At 61.8% G+C, this 20,290-nt stretch overlaps 1 protein-coding gene across 1 annotated transcript in view; it reads left to right on the top strand.

Moving 5' to 3' along the window:
* Positions 1 to 4,868: 4,868 nt before the first annotated feature.
* The window catches only part of Ptgis (prostaglandin I2 synthase), a 32,681-nt gene continuing 17,259 nt past the window's right edge, over positions 4,869 to 20,290 (top strand). The window contains exons 1-5 of the mRNA XM_026391020.2: positions 4,869 to 4,985; positions 13,674 to 13,797; positions 14,886 to 15,064; positions 15,789 to 15,932; positions 19,316 to 19,467. Coding sequence (XP_026246805.2) covers positions 4,912 to 4,985; positions 13,674 to 13,797; positions 14,886 to 15,064; positions 15,789 to 15,932; positions 19,316 to 19,467 — 673 coding nt within the window. The 5' untranslated portion in view covers positions 4,869 to 4,911. The remainder of the gene's footprint in view (positions 4,986 to 13,673; positions 13,798 to 14,885; positions 15,065 to 15,788; positions 15,933 to 19,315; positions 19,468 to 20,290) is intronic.

A 20,290-nucleotide genomic window follows, 5' to 3' on the forward strand; every position in this document is an offset into this window, starting at 1 on the left:
ACTGTGACCATCTTGAGTCCTAACCACTGTCCTAACCACCCGTCACTGCCCCGGGTTGTTTTCCCTGAATAGTTTCCCGGCACAAAACCATCAGAGTGGTATGTGGACACCTGTCATCCACCCTGGTGCCAGGCTGATGTTAGCTTCAGATGACCAGCTCCATTCTGTTTGAATGAAGTCACTTTCATCTTAACTAATGCACAGCCCTCCCTTTGACCCAGACAGTGCAGATCCACCTGTTCTACTGCCGCCCAGTGGGTAACTCTCCCAAGAGATGGCACTCTGCAGTTTGAAATCTGCCTGCCTCTTTCTTGGGTCCTGGGGCACCTTGGGGGCTTTCCTCCTACAGAGAACCGTGGGTTGCTCCACAGCACACGGGTCCTGGCACAGCTAGATTTCAGGGCAATCATCAGACATGTGTAGTTGGCCTATTCATGTTTTAAAATCATTTGAGACATGGTTTCTTGCTTCCCTTGAGCCTGGAGTCTCACCCTGCTGGGCCTGTATATCTGTGTGCATACAGTTGGCTGGAACTCGGTGAAGGCCGCTTCCTTTTGTAAGGAACAGCATGTTCCGGTTTTCCCCTGTCCTCACCCCTCCCTATCGCCTCCCCATATGACTGGCTTGCTTCATGCTTGGAAATACTTGCTGGGAGCACTGATATTAGCTTGAGATAAACCAGACACATTCCAGCTTGGAGGAAGTCTCTTTTGTTCTACCCCAGCCTTACCCTATCCTTGGTGGATGCATTGAATTTGCCACCCTCTTTAAAAGCACAAAGCAACAGAGACTTTGCCGGTTTGGTCCCTGTTTCCTCTCCACCCAGTTGCCCTCCAGCAGGAGGAAGCCCTCCAGCTGGGATTCCGGCTCTTGTTTCAGAGGCCACTGCACTTCCAGCTGCAGCCGCCGCGGGAAGGCCCCTCTCAGATGTCCCGTGCAGGAGCTTGACTGACAGCTGGACCCTGGGGTGGGCAGAGGCCCTGCTTTCCCGGGTTTGCCCCCAGCTCTCGCCCAGGGGTGCAGGGAGGGGAAGCCGGCCACTCTGCCCGCTCCTGGGATGGAGCCACGCCCCCTCCTGCTCCTGGGCTGGAGCCACGCCCCCAGCCCTCTCCTCAGCTGGAGCCACGCCTCCATCCTCTCCCGCCTCGTTTCCATACCTCCTTTCTTTCCATTTTTTCCATCTCTTTCTCTCAGCTTCCTCTGGCTCCCTCCTCATTTCCCTCCTAGAAATGTCACATCTTGGTGACTCAGAAGACCAGGGTAATATCCCTCCCCATAACAGATTTGCCAGAACCAAAAGGGCAGAGGGGCTTCCAGAGAGGTGTTGGCAGTCCATGCCCTGGCTGATCAGAGGAAGTACTCTGTGACCTTGCATAAGTTACTGACCCTCTCTGGACCTCGGTTTCCCCATCTGCAGTTGGGAATAATGATAGTATCTGTTTTATAGGATCCCTGTGGGGAGTAAATGAGGTTTTATGGAAAAGAGTTTCAAATGACCTTGATTACTGTTTTAGTCAGTTTTTGTGTCATTGTGAGCAAAACACCTGACAAGAAGGAAACATTTATTTATTTGGGGTTCATGGTTTCAGAGTCTCAGTCCATAGATGGACAACACTTGGCCCCCAGGGAAAAGCTGCCCCTTATGGCAGTGAGGAAGCAGAGGGGAAGGGCCCCAGGGAGCCACCTCCTCCAGTCACGTCCCACCTGCTGACAGTCACCATCCAGAGGGTCATTCAAACTTGGATGGACCGGTCAGGTTACGAGACTCACAATGGAGGCATTTCACCTCCACACGCCTGTTAACGGGGGTCCGGGGACACCTCCTATCCAAACCCTAACAATCACCTCCTCAAGCGAGAGCTACAATTACCACTCACTGAAGACTGCCCTCTCTGACGGGCAGTGTCACCCCCGATGTCCTCCTTTCTCCATACCATGTGTTCCTCGTCGTTAGGATGCAGACACACAGGCCCCGAGACAGAAAGCCGGGGTGTAGGGCGCCCAGGGGGGCCCTTCCGGGCACACTCCATGTTCTGACGGCGGGGTCCTGACCCTGTCCTCCTGACCCTGTCCTCCTGACCCTGTGACAGCCACGTAAGTCAGCGGAAGCTGGGTGGAAAGGGACACTTGCGCAGTTGTCTCGTTTCTGGGGACAGCAGCCATCTGGACACACTGGGACTCCTCCAGCAGAAGGTCCTGCTGCTTGGCACAGCAGAGTTTCCTGAGAGGTGGACGAGCCTGTGGCTTCCACTTCCCAGTGAAGCCTTGGATGCCAAGGTCAGCCTTGTGGGCAACCCCTGACATCACCAGCCACGTGCCCATGGCACAGAGGCGGAGGTCAAGGCTCCGAGAGGTGAAGTGACTTGCCCAGGACTGTGTGTGACGGGAGGGACTCTGGGGTGGGAACTTGGCGCTCAGGTCCTTACTCCAGCTCTTCTGCGGCGGGCCAGCAGGTGACCCTTGGGGCAGCCCTCACTCCTCTTTGCCCTTGAGGCCACATCCGCCCAGGCCTGGGCAGGGTCCTCCCAGTCCTCGGGGGGAGTTTGAACTCCGGCTGCTTTTCAGGGCCGCCCGTTCTCGCCAGAAGGCACCGCCAGATCTGAGTTTCCCTGCTCTGAGTTCTTACGGGGCGAGTCCTGCACGAGGTGCTTTGGATGCCCGATTAGCTCAGTCCTCCCTACGGCCATCACAGAGGTCGTCTTAGGAATGGAGAGAGTCTGACTCACCATGAGCCGACGCTCGATCATCTCATGGAACAAGTCTGGGTGGGGCTTCCAGGGGTGGCGGTTCTGCAGCTCCGGTTTGGAACTTTGCAACATCCCTGGCCTTCCACGCCCCCATCTTGTCCTTTCACAATGGTCCCCAAAGTCCAGAGGAGGCAAATAGAAACATTTTCCAGAAACCTACCCATATTTCCGGAAGGTGTCCACCTCTGGACCAATCCCTGGCACACAGGGTACCCCTGGACTGGCACAGCCCAACTGTGGTCCACTCTCCGGGGACAGCCAGGCGGCCTCCCTAACGCCCGCTCTGAACCAGTCGGGCTCTGTGGGTGAGGGGCAGGAGGCTCCGGCACAGCCTTCTCTCTCTGGTGTGAGCAGCTCTGGATGCTTCCCAGGGAGTTTGCCCCAAGTGCAGGTGGGAAGGGGGTATCCAGGGAGACCGACGGCGGGACTGACTGAGCCGGGGTGGCCGTCGAAGAGCTGACCTCCTTCAGTCACCCCCAGTGTGCCCGGCCCTGTGCTGGGTGAATCACTCTCTCATTTAACACCCCTCAGCCCTGTGTGGAAGGAAGGCACTGTTCTTCCTACTGAGACAGGGCCCTGGCCACGTTTACCCACACCTGGCTCTTGGACAGGTGTGTCACCTGGATCAGGTCACTGCTCCACCCTGACCCCATGAGGTTCTCTTCCCCATCGCATCAGCCAGGAGCCCCAGCTGAGAGACGGAGCAGACTGCCCAGGGTCCCCTGGCCGGGCGCTGGCTGAGGCGCCGTGAAGCGCACTGAGGGAGGCCGCAGGTTTGGAAGACCCTCCCGGCCCCACGCAGCCTTCTTGGAGCCTGGCTTTCTCCTTCTGTTGTGGGTCTGCTGAGGCCACGTGAAGCTCACCTGGCTCCCTGACGTCTAGTAAAGGAATCTCCAGCAGGACAGTGGGACACACAGGTGTCACCCCCACCCTGGTCCAAAGGGTTAAAGCAGCAGAGTGATGGTGACTGCTTTGGGGCCACAGTCATGAGCAGAGACGAGGTGGGGGGCATGACAAAAAGAGTGAGGCGTGTGTCTCCCTGGGAAGAGCTTCTGGGCCAGGGAACAGCAGGTGCCAAGGCAGCTGGCACCTCTGGGAGGGACAGGGAGATCAGTGTGACTGCTGGAGCGGGGAGGAGCAGGTGGGCTGGGAGGACCTGGGGGTCCTTGGGGGGCCTTGTAAAGATGGTGGCCTTGCCCTGGGTGAGGAGTGCGGTGGTGAGCAGGTCTGGTGAGATCTGACTTCTGTGGGAAGCCTGGACTGTCGGGAGATGAGGGTGACGCTGGAGGCCAAACTTGCCCAAACCTTGCCTGAGCCAGAGGGAGGCACAGGACCCAGCCAGAGCACCTTGGCCCATCTTTTCACGGAACTTACCTGCACCGAGCCCTGGGCAGTTGGTACTTCCTTTTTAGTGACAAGGTGGTCAGTTCCTCACAACCCCCTGCGGAAAGTACCTCTCTACCTGGCAGCTGGACTGCCCTAAGCTACCTGCTCGGGGCTCCCCAGGGTGGAAATGGGAAGGGGGACACCGGGAGCTTCTGGGGAGCCAACCTGCAGCCAGGCCCAGGTTTGCTCCCTGCAAACGGGAAGCCCAGGTCCTCTGGGCACCCGGGGAGGTCCCTTGCAGAGACACAGGCCGCGGGGCTGGCACCCTGGGCACCAGCGGCCACGGCATCCCGAGGCCCTAAAAGCTCGGGAACAGGTCGGTGCTCTGCACGGACTGCCCCGGTGAGACCTGCTGGGCGGCTCTCCTCCTCTCGGGCTGGAGTCCCGACGACCATGCACCGAGGAGCAGGAGCGCTGGAGTCCAGCCTCGCAGCCCAGCCCGACGGGGGGAACTCAGGGGAAGGAGGCTCGGGAGGCGGACGGGCTTCGGCCGCGGCGGTGGGAAAGCCCGCCCGTCCCCGGCCTCCCCCTCGGCCTGGGCCCGCGGGTCCCTCCCCGCCCCTCCCCCAGGCATTCCAGCGCCCCTCGCGCCGCCCTCGCCGGGTCGCTCCCGCCCCCTCCTCCGCCCGCGCCCCCGCCGCCGCCGTCCCCTCCACGTGGCCCCGGGCGGGGCGGGGGCCGTCCGCGGGCTGCGGCGCTGGGGCGGGGCGGCGGCGAGGTCTAGGGCCGCGGGGCCGCGGTGCGCTGCCTACCTGGAGGGACCGCGCCCGCCGCTGCCATGTCCTGGGCCGCGCTCCTCGGCCTCCTGGCCGCGCTGCTGCTGCTGCTGCTGCTGACCCGCCGGCGCACGCGGTGAGTGGCCCCAGCCCCCGCCGGACGCGCCGGTCCCAGGCACCGCGAGGGACCCTGCGCGGAGCCCACGGGGAGGGCCCGGCCGCTGCCCCTGCCCCTGCCCCTGCCCCTGCCCGTGCCGGAGGCTCTCGGGGACCGCAGTGGGTCCCGTGGGCCGACGCCGCCGCGGGAAGTCGCGGTCTGTGGGCGCGACGGCGGGACCTGGGGAGGGCTTCGGGCGAGGCCGGGCGTGGATGGAGAGGTGCGGGGACAGCCGGGGACCGGGTGCAAGAGGCCCTCTCGTGCCCGCAGCCTCGGCCTCGGCCCGGCGCCCACCCACCCCGGGCGGGAGCCCTGTCCTGCCCCGCGGCCGGCGGCCCTGCCGGGCTCGGCATCCCCTGCCCGGAGGCTGGAGGCTGGAGGGTGGAGGCCGTGGGGGGACCTGCTCGTGGCGCCCTGGGACCACTCCTGCCGGAGTCCCCAGGCTCCGTATTAACTTCTGCCAGAGGAGAAGCGAGGAGAACCAGGGCCACTCTCAGCCTCCGTCCCAGAGGGTCTTCTGTTCCGCGGGGAATGTAATTTAGGGGGAAAAGTCGAACTATGACACCGCGGGTTCAGGGAGCCAGGTCTTCTTATGAAATATTCAAAACATTAGTTTGAATTGCACAAGGGAGAGCAGACTCCATGTGACCCACAACCAGTATTCATCCTGTTGCGGACGAGACTGAGGACCCCCGGCACCCCCACCCCCACCCCGGTCCTTTCCTCTTCCCCAGACCTCCTGTTGCTCACTTTGGGTGGAACCTTCCAGATATTTTAAAAATACACTTTTTATTTCAGACTAGTCTGAGATTTACAAAAAGTCTGCCAAGATCGCACAAAGACTTGCCAAGCTTCCCCACCCCTAGCGCCTCTGTTATCCTGGTAGGTTTGTGTAACTGACCTTGCCCTTAACCCTGCTGTCGACCAAGCTGCAGCCCTTCCCGGGATTTCTCTGGGTTTTCCATTAAAGACCAGGATGCAATTCAGACCAACAGCTCCTCCATGTCTCCAGATGTTCTAATAGTTACTCTTAAATACAGAGAGGAGAGCTTGTGACAATATGGTGGGGAGAGAGAGGGAGGGAGAGAGAGAGAGAGAGAGAGAGAGAGAGAGAGAGAGAGAGTTTACAGTCGAGTGGCTGAAAACCCCAGAAACATTGGGAACTTTAACTTTTAAACAATGTGTTTGTTGAAATTGCAAACAATGATCTCCCTGTGTTTTTCCTCGCACCACATACTTTTCCAGGTGAAATTTAAAACTACACATTCAATCATTTGCCTGAAAGAAAAAAAAAAAAAGGAGAAGATGAGGAATGTTTCCCTACAAAGCCATGAGTTCTTTTTCCTGGTGTGCCGGGCTCTTTGACCCTCTGTACGGAGGGGTTCTCCGATGGTTCATTTGTTTTTTTGCTCTGGGTTTTGGGCTCCACACTGGTCTGTGTGCACACGGAGCTGTGGTCTGCTCTTCTGCTCTTCTCTCCCGTGTGCTGGAATTTGAATCGGTTGCGGGTTCGTTTTCCCTCTATCCATGTCCCTGAGAATGGACTTTTCGGCTGTGTCCTCTGTTTTTGATATTTCCGGTAACGTGCTGGTCATCCTGCGGCCGTGGTCTGCACTTTTCTTGGGTGTGGGTGGGCACAGCTGGAAGGTCGTAGGTCCTGGGGGCAGGGTGCCTGGACACATAGAAGTCCCCCCGGGGTGGAATGTGCGGGTGAGAGGAGGGGCTGCTCTCCACCTCACTTGTCCAAAAATGTTTTTGTGGTTCTGGGGCTTGAACCCAGGACCTCACGAGCTCAAGCAGTTTCCCCAGAGCTACATCCAGTCCTTTGAGAATTTTATTTGAGACGGGGTCTCGCTGAGTTGCCCAGGCTGGTTTTGAACTCGAGATCCTCCTGCCTCAGCCTCCCTAGTAGCTGGGATTATAGACATGCACCATTGGGTCTCAGTGTGTCCGTCTTTAAAATGGGGATGAAGGGGGTCTGCGGTTGTAGCTCAGGGGTAGAGCACTTGCCTTGCATTTGTGAGGCACCAGCTTCCATCCTCAGCACCACATAAAAATAAAGGTATGTGTTCACTTACAACTAAAAAAAAAGTTAAAAAATGGGGATGATGGTCGTGATAGTGGGTGGGAAGGAATGTGGGTCCAGCTTTTCTGGGCTACGTCCTGCTGACTAGCAATCTGGGGAGCTTGCTTATCTTTGGGGCTGAGATTTATACCTCTGGGCACCTGGGAGGGCCACCAGGGGTTATTGGGGAGAAGTATGGGAACAGGTGTCACTAGCAGGTGGGGGACAGCAGTGTGAACTCTGGCAAGGCCCTCAGGGGTCCCAATTTGTTTCTCAAGGTCATTTGTCCTCTTTTTATCTTCCTGGTGCTGGGGATTGAACCCAGGGTGTTCCACCACTGACCTGTAGCCCCAATACCCCACTTTTTTTTTTTTAATTTTGAGAAAGCTCTTGACAAATTGCTGAGGCTGGCCTCAAACTTTCCATCCTTCTGCCTCAGCCTCCTGAGTTGGTGGAATTATAGGTGCACACCACTGTGCCCAGCTTTTCTTTTTAACTTGCCTTAAGGGGGCACTCTGTTTACCCCAGTTTTACAGAGGAGGACACTGAGTCTCAGAGAGGTCAAGCAGTCCCTCAGGGTCTGCCTCGATTAAGACTCTCAGCTGTCACGACTTGTAATTCCCAGGAAAAAACGGACCCTCCCTGTTCCCTCTCATCACATTGGTGGATCTGGATACTCGAAATCTGTAGAAGCATGTGACCTTGAGATCACACAGCCACGGCAGAAAAACCTTCAGGAAGGACAGGTCCCCAGGTGTGGGAAGAAGGGGCGGGTGACGTCTGGATGCAAGTAGGTAGGGCTCCCCTCTGCCTGGCCTCGCCCCTTTCTCCTGACCAAGGCATGAGGTCACTCCATCACCTGTGCCGTGCAGCTGGGCTGGAAAATGTTGTGACTTTCCCAAGGTCACAGAAATTATACTCCACAGCTAGCCACCCGCTCATCCCAGGGAAATACGTGACTCTAGTCAGTCAGCAACTGCTTTACCTGTGAGCATTAAACAAACCACAAATAAATAAACAAATAAATAAAATACAACAACGGAGGAGGATCGCAAGTTCAAAGCCAGCCTCGGCAATTTAGCCAGGCCCTGAGCAACTCAGCAAGACCCTGTCTCTAAATAAAAAATAAAAAGGGCTGGGATGTGGCTCAGCGGTTAAAACGATTGTAGCTGTCATGATATTTCAACCCTGAATGTATATCAGAAGACGATGGTAACCCTGATTTCATCACCCTGAGAATATAAAAGGTAATTTGTAATGTCATCTAGTTCCCAGTTCAAGTTCAAATTCTCAACTTGGCAGGACTGAGTGCTGGGAGGTAGGATTCTTTCTTCTGGGCCATTGAGGCAGTGACCTGCCCTGTGGGGACCGGAGACATCCTTCTTGCCCTCGGTACTGAGGGTGCTCCCAGAGGTGACCTGGGTCCCCCGACTCACTCAGCCCAGCGTCTCTCTTCCTCCTGGGCAGGAGTGGCTGCTGCAGGGGGCACTCCCACAGGTCCTCTGGGTGGGCAGTCCCTTTGTTGGGGGACCGGAGGCTGCAGTGGCATCCGGTATGGGTTCCTGGGTCTCGGGGCTGATGGGACCTCTGCAGGGAGCCGAGTTCCGAGGAAGGAGTGAGTAGGTCTGTGTCATCGCAACACGCAGCAGCAGAGGTCACCGAGGTGGTCTGAGGTGGGATTCAGCCCTGGAGGCCCTGGTGGGTGTTAGGGGAAGCTGGAGGATCCCAGGCACAAGCCCAGGTCTCCGCCTCTTGTGAACACCAGCAGGTCTGGCAGGAAGGAGCCCTCTCCAGACCTTGCCACTGTCCCCGCGGCTCCAGTTGCCTCTCCTGCCTTCAGCTCTCTGCTGTCACTCCTTCCCAGGAAAACAAAGCCAGAGCAAAAAAAAGGCCACGTGCTTTCTCTGCACAGTGGGAGGCTGTGGAGCCCGGAAGAGCAAAGGGGGACCCTCTGTTAAGGGGACCCAGAAGCCACTGGAGGCCTGGGGTGAGCCCTGGGGGAGCTCAGATTGCTCCAGTGGGTGTGTGTGTGTGGGGGGGGAGTGGCAGCTCCTTTTTGTTCCCCATCGGGTCCTCCTGGGCCTGAGAGCCGGAGTGGACTGGGCACTGTTAGGAGCGTTGGCGCCCCTCGGCCTGGCACGGCCTGGCCAGCCGCGGCTCCTTCCCCACCATCCAGAGCCTGCGCTGGGCGGGCCTCAACCCTCGAGCAACCCTGGAGGCAGGCCTGCTCACTGAGCACCAGCTGTGTACATGATTCCTTCATCTGACACATTCTGTGAGCGCCTACTGTGTGCCGCGCAGGGTTCTCAGTGCTGGAGTGCACACTGAGTCCCTGGTCCAGGCAGGACGCCATGCCTCGGGGCACAGGCTGGGGACAGCACACCCTGCACTCCCTCCCCTGATTTTAGGTGGGGAGAGAGACCCGGGCAGCTGGCGTGTGGGGGAGAGAGACCGGCAGGTCCTCCCTGTGGGAGCTGAAGCCCCAGGAGAGGACCCCAGGGATGGCGGGTATCTGAACCCAAGGAGCAGGCCACCGTCCGCGTGTGGGCATTAACCCGGGACAGGAGAGTCCAGCCGTGTGTCCCCACCCCGCTCCCTCCAGGCCTGGCAGATCCTCAAGTCAGTGAGAGCGGCCGTGGGCGAGGCCGAGACCGCAGGCCTTGAAATAGAGCCTCCTTCGCCCCCGGCCGCAGGCTGAGTCACCCTGGACCACTGCCCGGGCCAGGCTGGGGGTCGGCTGGAGAGCTGAGGGGCAGGCGCCTGGGCCCCAGCTTCCTGCCTTTGTCTGCTCCTCGCGACTCTTCTGGGAGGAGGAGGAGGCTGCCAGAAATAACACCTGGCCCCGCTGGCCAGCCCCGCCCGAGTGTCCCCAGGAGGCCCTCTGCCCCGCATGGGGCAGTCCCTGAAGACCCTCGGTGCCTCAGGCTCCTCACCTGCCAAGTGGGGGTGCAGATGTCGGGGGACCTGGGGCCGACAGCGTCAGGAACGGGGCCTGCGCTCAGACCTGCTGAGGGAGACCCAGCTCCTCCCCAGGCCCCCGCAAGCGGCTGCGCGGCCAGCCCGGCTCCTCCCCTGGGGACTGGCCCGCTCCTCAGGGCGAGGACACTCGCCCACCCCTGGGGCTGAGGGCCAGCGGGGCTGCCCGTGGTCAGGGCTTCTCACGGTGGCCTTAGTGGCAGCAGGGAGAGTTTGGAGAAGGCCGGGCACAGCACCTGGGGGCGCTCGGAGTCACCCGGGCCCCCTGGCTCCCCTGACCCCTTGGTTCCCGTCCCCCGGCACAGATGACGATGGTGCTTCCGTCTCACCCTTGTGACCACCAGGCTCTCCTGCCTCTTAGGCCAGCTGCCCGCTCTGGGCCCGTCTCCCCAGACTGCCCGGGTGGCAGGGTGGGTGCCTGCGGGTCAGCAGGCTGGTCCCCAGCCGGAGAAGCTGCCATGGCCCCGGGCTGCAGAGACCAGAGCCCAGGGAAGGGCTGGAGCCTCGCTGGCCGCCTCCTGGGCCGGCGAGGGGGACTTGGGTGGCGGGCTCCGGGCAGCGGGAGGCTGGGAGGCTGGGAGGCTGGGGTCGGACTCCATCCTGGGTCTGCTCTCTCCCAGCACTGAGGCTCACCCCTGCTGTTCTCCCCTGCCCGCCCTTGGGGTTCCGGTGGGGGACAGCCAGACAGAGGGGCACAGTCGGGGCGAGGGAGGACCGGGGGGGGGGGGACCTGCTGGCCTGTCCCCGGAGTGCTGCCTGCGCAGGGACCCCCTGCTCCAGAAGTTGGGGTGAGGGGTCAGGTGCTGGGCCTGCCTCTCTTAAAACACAGGCTTCGCCTCCTGACTCCCACTTCCAACCCTCCACCCATCCCCACCGCATGAGGCACAGGAGCCGCACTCTCCTTGGCTTCAGGCCCTCCAGGTCCTCAAGGACATTCCCGCCATCACTTCCTGTGTCTCACCTGCACATTCCACCCCAGCTGCACCAGATCCCGCTGTCTTAAAACCCAGTGTTCCCACCCCAGGGCCTTTGCACCTGCCGTTCTCTCTACCTGTAGGGCTCCTCTCACACCCTTCCTGAGTGTCCCTTCCCCTCCTTCTGGCCTTGGCTCACATGGCACCTCCCTGAGGAGGCTGTCCTTGACCACCTTCTCTGAACTACCCCCCCCCCCGTCTCAATCACCTCTTTCTTTTTTCTTTATTAAGGTGTAATTCATGAACCACAAAATTCACCCTTTTAAAGTGCGCTTTTGACAGTGTGCAGCGCACTGTGTTCTAGTGTAGTCGCGGGGTTGGACGGCCGCCACCGCCACCTAGTTCCAGACTGTTTTCAACCTCCCCTCGGCCCTGGCCACCACCCATCTCCTTCCCGTCTGTGGAGTCACCTGCTCTGGGCATGGGTGGCAGCTAGTCGTGCGGCACGTGGCCCTCGGGTCTGGCTCCTTTCCCTCAGCGTGATGTCCAGGGCTCGCCCGAGCCCTGGCGGTGACTCAGTGACTCCTTTTATGACTGAGTAACATCCCTGGCTTGGATGTGCCACACGGGGCTCACCCGCCTGTCGGTCATGGACAGTTGGCTGGTGTCCCCTCCGACTATTGCGGATAACGCCGGGGCACACCACTGGTCACGCGGCAACTCGTATTTAACCCTTTGAGCCCCGCCAGGCTGGTGTTCAGAGACGGCCCGCCCTTTACGTTCCAGGGCGCCTCCAGCTTCTCCACATCTTTGTGAACACCCATTTTTCTTTTAAAAAAATGTTAACAATGTCTAACCGCCGTCCTGGTGGGCAAGAAGTGGCGCTTCATGGTGATTTGTTTTTCTTTTCCTTTCTTTGTTTCCTGGGGACTGGACCCAGGGAAGCTTTCCCACCAACCTTCCTCTCCAGCTTTTTATCCTTCATTTTGAGGCAGGGCCTCACCAGGTTGCTCAGGGCCTCCCCAAGTTGCCGGGGCTGGACTTGAACCTGCGGCCTCCTGCCTCAGCCTCCTGACTGAAGGTGTGCACCACCTGCCCCAGCCTCATCGTGACTTTGGCACTTGTTGCTTGTGCATCCCTTGGAGAAGCGCCTGCTCCGATCCTTGCTTCATCTTAATTTTTGTTCATTCCTGGTGCTGGGAGGGACCCAGGCTTCGTGCTGGCTGGCGGCTCTGCCGCGGCCACACACCCTGCTCGTCGTTGATGATTAAACCAGGTTGCGTTTCCACTGTGGAGCTGTCGTCGGAATCGCCACTCTGTGGCCGACTCTTCAGTCTTGCTCCCTGCTGTCTCCAGCGCCCTGCCCGGGACCGGCTTGGGGTGAATATCTCCCTGTCGCTGCAGCCTCTCAGCAGCTGGGGCCCGACTTTCCACACCCTGTTGCTCTGATAGCTCTGAGCCTAGGGACCTCCATGGGGTCCGCTGTGGACACCTGCCCCACGATGCAGTGAGGCCTGCTGTGTGGTCCCAGTGCCGCTTAGCGCGGGGCGGAGTCTGAGCGTAGTAGTTGCTCATTGCTGAAGCGAACGCTGAGCACTTGGCAGCTTCAACTGGAGCCCGCCAGGAGCCCCAGGTGGGGCTGAGCCCTGCGATGGAGATCGGAGCCCACGGGGCTCTCTGTCGGAGGCCCAGGAGGCTGAGGCTGAGGTGGCGCAGCCTCCTTTCCACTGGAAGCTCCAGGGAGGGTCTGGCGTTGGGTAGGACTAGGGACCTGCGTCCGTGCTGCTGTCAGTCAAGGTCCGCTCACGGCTCCTGGGGGCCACTCACATTCCCTGCCCCGGGGTCCCTACCAGCCTCGAAGCCGGTGACAGACTTCCCGTGTCCCCTCCCACGTGGGCTTCGAGTCTCTCTGCCGGGAAGAGCCCTGTCCTTTTAAGCCCTGCCCAGCCGGTCAGGTTGGGCCACCAAGGGATGAGCCTTCCCTCAGGTCCACTGCACCAGCTGTCCCCACTCAGTGTCCCCAGGGTCCCCCTCGCACAGGGTGTGGTGGCTGAGGATGCGGACCCCACCCAGGGGCTGGCTGACCGGCACACAGGACCCCCCTGCCCTGCTCCACCAGCGCCCATGCTGGACACTTGGCCTGGCATTGCTGCCCGAGGCGCCTCAGGTTCGGAGCTGGCGAGGGGCAGTTGGGGGCAGCAGACTGCTCTCTCTCATCCCTGTGGGCAGGGCAGGGTGTGAGCTGACCCACACCCTGGTCCGGGCTGGCTCAGAAACTCCTGCTGCTGTGGGGTGTGGAAGCTCCTCCCACCTGCAGGGAGGTGGTCGCCTGCTGGACGCCCAGCCCCCATGTCCACCCACAGTCCACTCTGCACGGCAGCTCCACCTAAGCAGGTCATGTCGCTCCACTCAAAACTTTTCCATGGCTCCCACTTCCAAGAGAAAGCGGAAGTGCTCCCACAGATGACTCTGGTCCTGCCCGCCCTCGGATCTCAGTACCCACTGCTGCCCCTTGCCCCCTGAGTCCAGCCATACCAGCCTCCTACTGTCCCTTGAACACGTGCGATCCAACCACAGGGCCTTTGCACTTGCCGTTCTCTCTCCTGGAAAGCTCTTCCAGTTACCCGAGTGCCTTCCTGACCTCCCCACTGACCTCCCCACCCACATTCTCCCTCCCCTGCCTCACTTTACTAAGTGCTGTGGGTTCTGCAGGCGGCCTGGCGAGCCTCCCCTGGACCTGGGCAGCATCCCCTGGTTGGGCCACGCCTTGGAGTTTGGGAGAGACGCGGCCAGCTTCCTGGCTAGGATGAAGGAGAAGCATGGGGACATCTTTACCGTAAGTGCCTCTGGGGGGAGGGGGGCAGTGCCTTGAACTCTGCCAGCCCCCACCTGCACCAGCGCCCCACCCCCAGTCTGTCTGTCTGTCTGTCCACTGTGCTTCCCTTACCTCCGACCCTGGGTGTCCCCCAGCCTCTTCCCACACTGAGCTGCACGGTCCTTCAGGGTCTACCACACCCCGGCGTCCGTCCAGCTGCCCGTCCACTCAGCTTCTGTCTGTCCAACATCCGGCTCCGGGTCCCTCCCTCCTCTGCCTTCCCACCCACGGCTGCCCAGCACCCTCCACCCAACACCCGTCGGTGTTCCTCGCCTCCTGCCCCAGCCTCTGCCGTACCCACAAGGTCCCTGCCTGCCTCCCAAGACTCACCCAGCAACCCCACTCCCGGCCACATCCGTCCGGCTTTCTAGCCCCGAGTCGGTCCCCCGCCCAGTCACCCGCCTGCACAGCTGCGCCTGCCCTGCCCACCCCTGTCCACTCTGCGCCGTCCAGGCCTCCACCCTCCCGGGCCTCCACCTGCCCAGGCCTCCGCCCGGCCCCCTGCACGCCTCCCTCCAGCCTCCCGGACCGCTCATCCTTCCACCTGGTCACCCGAGACGGACGCACGGCCGGTCACCCCTGGGCCCCACATTTATCCACACATTTAGCTTCCACCCGTCCGCTGGCTGCCCACCCCGTCGCAGTCCAGCGTGGGGTCCCTGAGCCCCCTGCACCCCTCCCCCCCTCAGCCTGCCCACCGTCATCTCCCTCCCGCGGCCCCTCACGAGGTCCGTGGCCTTGCGCAGGCGACCCGCGACGCGCCTGGCCAAGGTGACCCTGCCGGGGCCTGCAGCGGGTGGTGAGGTCGCAGCCTTGATTTTAGAAAGCCCTGCCTTCAGCCCTGGCCCTGCCACTCGCGGCCGTGACATCTCGGGCGCTTGGCATCCTCCCTGGGAGCCTGGGGTGGGGCACCCGTGGGCTGGCGACCGTCCCCAGCTCACGGTGGCGCAGGGGCGATGAGAAGGAGGTCGCGCCTCGGGGGTGGCGTCGGGCCGGGACGCAGCCACTCACAGGTTTCAGTCCCAGCTGAGTTCACGGGCCTCCCGCAGGTGCTGGTGGGGGGCCGGCACGTGACCGTGCTCCTGGACCCCCACTCCTACGAGAGGGTGGCGTGGGAGCCGCGCGCGCGGCTGGACTTCCACTCGTACGCCACCTTCCTCATGGAGAGGATCTTCGACGTGCAGCTCCCGCACCACAGCCCCACGGAGGAGAAGGCCCGGATGAGACCGTGAGTGGCCCTGGGCGCAGGCGGGGGTGCGGGCTGCCCCGCAGGTGCCCTGCGCCCTGGGCTTTGAGGACCAGAAACCCCGGAAACCAGTCAGAGCCCGGGCCCGCGCCTGCCGTCCCTGCCGCCGCCGCCAGGTGCCGCTGCTGAGCGGGCCACGGCCATCAGGTCCCCGTCCCCAGGAGCCTTGGACCAGGACCGCCTCCCCTCCCGGCCACCCCCACCTCACCCCGCGCACTGCGGAGCCTGCCCCGGGAGGGGCTGAGGGCCCCCACTTCTGCCCACACTCCGGGGCTGTTCTGTCCTCCGACTCGGGTCCACGTGATGGGACCAGGTCACCAGCCCCTTCCTTTGCCTCATGTCACCCTCACTGAGGTCCCGTCTCTTAGCAGCCCTTGGTCAGGGGACACTGTAGCTGAGCAGACAGGACCCCTCACTCCAGGGTTGGCCTCTTAGTTCCTGCTCTTCCAGAGGCGGGGTTCCTTGGCCCAGCTCCAGTGCCCAGTCGGGATGGGCTGCCCAGTGCAGCTCACAGGCCCTGCAGCCACACACAGGTTTCAGTCCCAGCTGTCACGGCTGTGTGGCCTTGAGCGTGGACTGGCCTCTGTGTCCAGCACTGTAAAGCACTGCTGTGGCGGGTGCCAGGCCAGCTGCCGCTGGGGCAGGAGCTGTGGGCGCGGGTGTCTCCCTGGGAGCCAGGCTCTCACGCTGCCCTTGCCCGGCTCAGGACACTCGTCCATAGAGACCTGCAGGTGCTCACGGAAGCCATGTTCACCAACCTCCGCTCCGTCCTCCTGGGCGACGCCACGGAAGGGGCCAGCGGCTGGCGGGAGGTGGGCCTCCTGGACCTCTGCTATGGCTCTCTGCTCAGGTGAGCCCCGGAACCTTGTCCTGGGTGGGGCCTGACACTCCGGATCTTCGTCCCCGCGGGCAGGGCCGAGTGAACCGTGAGCACTCTGGGTGGGGGCGGTTTGGGATGCCCACCGATGAAGGAAGGACCCTGAGTACCTGAAACTCCAAGGTCACCTGAGCCAGGCTGAGCCGAAAAGCAGGCACGGCTGAGAAAGGGCCCTGTGGTCACCTGGAGAGGGGGTAGCCAGCAAGACCCCGAGGCACCTGTCCTGTGGCTCCCACCTTCTGGGATTTCGCAGGCTGGGAAACAGGGTGCTGGGAGCCCAGCAGGCCCTCGGCCGGGGTCAGACCTCCTAGACTCGTGAAAACGGGAGGGCCGAGCTCTGTGCCGCAGTGGTGCCCAGCGCTCTTCTGGGCTCTGGTTTACAGCAGGGACAAGACAGATGGACTCTGTATGCCAGAGTGATGGACGTGGGGACAGAGACCCACAGAGGGTGGCAGCCCCTGGGCAGCGTCAGCCGGACTGATGAAGGGCCTCTCTGAGGATCCAGCCTCAGAGCTGAGACCTCAGGACAGGGTACCCACTCCCGTGCCAAGGGCCTGGCAGGGGACTTGGCAAGTGGAAGGCCCAGGGGTGGGATTCCTAGGGAGCCCGAGTGGCTGGAGCAGAACTGGTTCAGGGACAAGCTGGAGAAGTCACATAGCAGGTCTCACAGAGCTCGAGGCCAGGAAGGGCTTCGGGGTTTGCTCTCAGAAGACAGAGTGACGTTAGGGGTTGGGCCGGGGCAAGGCAGGACCGGCTCAGGGGTTCACAGCGGCTTTGGCTGGGACTGGAGACCAGACCTCAGGTGGGGAGGAGCGGTGGTGAAGGTGGAGGTGGGAAGCGCGGGGTGTGACGGCTCCTGGGCTAAGCCTAAGGTGAGGATGCTTGTGAAAGTGCCTCCTTAACTTTCTGCTGGTGAGTTCACGCCCCACCGTGGTCCAGTCTCCCTCCCGCCAGGCACGCGCCCCACATCAGGAATTCTGTCCCCTTGCCTGGAAATGCTGTTCCCCACATGTCCATGTGGCTCCCTCCTCACTTCAGTCAGTCCATCTCCAGTGCCAGCTGCCCAGAGAGGCCTGTTGGACACCCAGGTCATCAACATGAAGACGCCTGTCGTCCACCTGGGTCTAGTTTTTTATGGAACCTGGCGCCACCTAGGGGTCGCCTGTGTACTTACGCAGGCGGTGACTGGCTGCTGGGCCTGATGTCGGAACCAGGAGCCACGGAAGGGCCTTCCCTTCCCCAGCGTGAGGCCCGGCTGTCCCCTGGGCTGCTGTGCTTGGCTGTTCTTCGTCGCCTGTTTTGGTGGGACTGGCTCTCTGCCTTAGGGAAACAGCAGAGCCTGAAAGACAGGGACCCAGGTGCTTAGCCGAACTTTAAATTGTGACAGACCCGGGGCCAGGCGAGGTCCGTGGTGGCCTGGCGAGCACCTGCTGCCTAGAAGGAGTGGCCGTGCGCTGCCCTGCCGGGTCCGTGGGCCGTGGCCAGCTTCCTTTCTAGGGGTGGCTGGGAGGCCCAGGTTTTGCCCTGGTTTCTTCTGGCGTCTGAGCGCAGGTCCAGCAGGGGTTCAGGTGACCTCTTCGGACCCCATGCAGTGTCTGCCATGAGGAAACCGAGGCCTTAATCTGCACAGGGGCCCAGGCCTGCCGTGCGTGGAGGGGAGGGGGAGCCTGGCGGAGGCACGGGGAGCTCCCCTGGGCTGGACCAGGGGGGTCGTGGGGAGGGCTGTGACCGGCAGTGAGGTCCCCATCCCTGGGGGCATGGAAGCCAACGCAGGCGGGGGGGGGGGGGTGGAATGGGGGTTGGTGGCTCCAAATTGTGGTGACCCTTCATTCTCTCATGGTCGGGGCTCTCAGGGTTCTGTTCTGACCCTGTCCTTCTGTCCGTCTGCCCACCCACCATGCGCTCGGGGCCACCCTGGGCCTGTGCTGTGCTAGTGAGGGACAGAGTGGGAACCACACAGGTTGCTGTCAGCCCATGCCTGCTCCCTCCTGTCCCCAGCCGGGAGGACCTCTGCCCTGGGAGATCTAGGGGGTGGGGTCAGGGGGTAGGGGAGTGAGGGACGGGAGGTGGGGACCTCAGTGGTGGCTGTCTGCCAAGGCCGCAGCCCTTCTCATGTGGGAAGTGAGAACCCGCAGTTTCCCGCCCAGGACTGAGGCCAGGGCCCGGGGCTGGCACTGGGCGCCTGGGGCACTGGAAAGGGCTTGGGGCATTTCCCCTGAGGTGGCCCCACAGGTGGTGCGTTGCTGCTCGCACACCTGGGCACGTCGGCTCCCGGCCTGGTCCTTTTGCACACCTGGCTGAGCCTGGCTGACCTCCCAGGGTCCCTCAGCTCCAGCACGGGCTTCCCCCATTCCATGTCCCCTCTGCCCTGCTCGACCCCTGGACACCTTTCAGGCCCCGCCCCTAGCTCCAGAGACACCCAGCAGCTCTGGGCAGGTCTCCGCTGCCCCTCAGCCCCCAGCCTTGGCCCCGGCTTCGCCCTCTGACACCTGGCCTCCCCTTGCCCCTTCTCCAGGAAGCCTGCCCGACCCCCTCCTGGACAGGGTCCTCCTGTCCCCACTGGTGCCCCCATCTCACCCCTCGCCTCCCCTGCACCAGCCTCCCTACTGCTTCATCACGTGGTGGCCCTTGCTGCCCAAGAAGTCTGCCCCGGGTCCGCCCTTGGTCTGCCCTTGGTCTGCCCTGGGTCTGCCCTTGGCCCTTGGTCTGCCCTTGGTCTGCCCTTGGTCTGCCCTGGGTCTGCCCTTGGCCCTTGGTCTGCCCTTGGTCTGCCCTTGATCCGCCCTGGGTCTGCCCTGGGTCCGCCCTGGGTCTGCCCTGGGTCTGCCCCGAAGCAGGTTCCTTCTTATCCGTCAGCTCCACGGGGAGCCGCCCCACAGGCGCCCCTGCTGCTGCCGCCTGTGTCCGCCTGTCGTTCCTTCACCTCATGCTGCTCTTTGCCTGTTCACTTTTCTCTTGGCGTGGTGAGTGTGCGCCCAGGCACTTCACCATGAGCTGCATCCCCAACCCTTTTTGCTTTGAGACACGGCCTCTCCAAATTGCTGAGGCTGGCCTTGAACTTTCTAGCCTCCTGCCTCAGCCTGCTGAGTCACTGGGGCTGCAGACACGCTCCATGGAGCTGGCGCACACGCTGTTTCCACTGCCTTCCTGCTTCCTCTGTCCCCACACCGTAGCGGGAGTCCACGGGACAGGGCTCTGGTCTGTTCTGAAAGTCGGTTCTATGTCAGGAACAGGCCCTGGCACACAGGGGAAGACCAGGAGCTCCTGGGGGGAATGAGTGAAGACAATTCAGAGGCCACCAGGGCGCGAGGCCACGTGTGTCCGCAGAGGACCCTGACCTGCTTCTGTCGCCCCAGAGCCGGCTACCTGACCCTGTATGGAGTGGAGGCGTCCCCACGCACCCCGGAGAGCCAGGCCCAGGACAGAGCCCACTCGGCCGACGTCTACCACACCTTCCGCCAGCTGGACCTGATGCTCCCCAAGCTGGCGCGAGGCTCCCTGTCAGTGGGTGAGCACCCAGGGGTCCCTGTGGGTGGTGGGCAGGCAGAACGAGTCAGGTGTCTGAACACCGAGGCCACACAGGAGGAGGGTGCCATGTCCTCGGGGGCGGGGAGGTCCCCACTGTGGGGTGGGGACCCCCGCGGGGCTTGGGCCGGGTGGGCTCCTGGTGGGATCTCTAGCTCAGCACTCTGGAGTGGGGCCTGGGAGTGTTCGTGTGTTCTTCTCCTTGTTTTAAGTTGCTTTTTAAGAAATTGGCAAGTAGTTCATGCTTGGTATCGAAACTCAAGCCACGCAGAATGATCTGAGGGAGCAGGAAGGGTCCCCCACTTTCTCCCATCCCCACCCGCTCCAGCCCTCCTCAGAGGTCAGCACCAGGACTCCCCAGGAGCAGCCCTGCAGCGCCTCTCCACACAGGTGCCCACCCACCCACACACACACACACACACACGCACGCACGCACACACACACACGCACGCACGCACACATAAACACACACACGCACGCACACACACACATAAACACACACGCACGCGCGCACACACACGCACACGCACGCACACATAAACACACATAAACACACACATGCACACACATAAACACACACACAAGTGCCCCCCACACACACGCGCACACACACACACGCACACGCACACGCACACACATAAACACACAGAGCCGTGAATTATTTTTATCATTTTCTTTCTTTCCTTTTTTGCTACTGGGGATTGAACCCAGGGCACTCGGCCATCAAGCCACAGCCCAGACCTTTTTGTGTTTTATTTGGAGACAGCGACTCACTGAGTTGCTCAGGGCCTCGCCAAGCTGCCGAG

The sequence above is a fragment of the Urocitellus parryii genome, chromosome 6, assembly GCF_045843805.1.
Source record: "Urocitellus parryii isolate mUroPar1 chromosome 6, mUroPar1.hap1, whole genome shotgun sequence".
In the NCBI taxonomy this organism is placed as follows: Eukaryota; Metazoa; Chordata; class Mammalia; order Rodentia; family Sciuridae; genus Urocitellus; species Urocitellus parryii.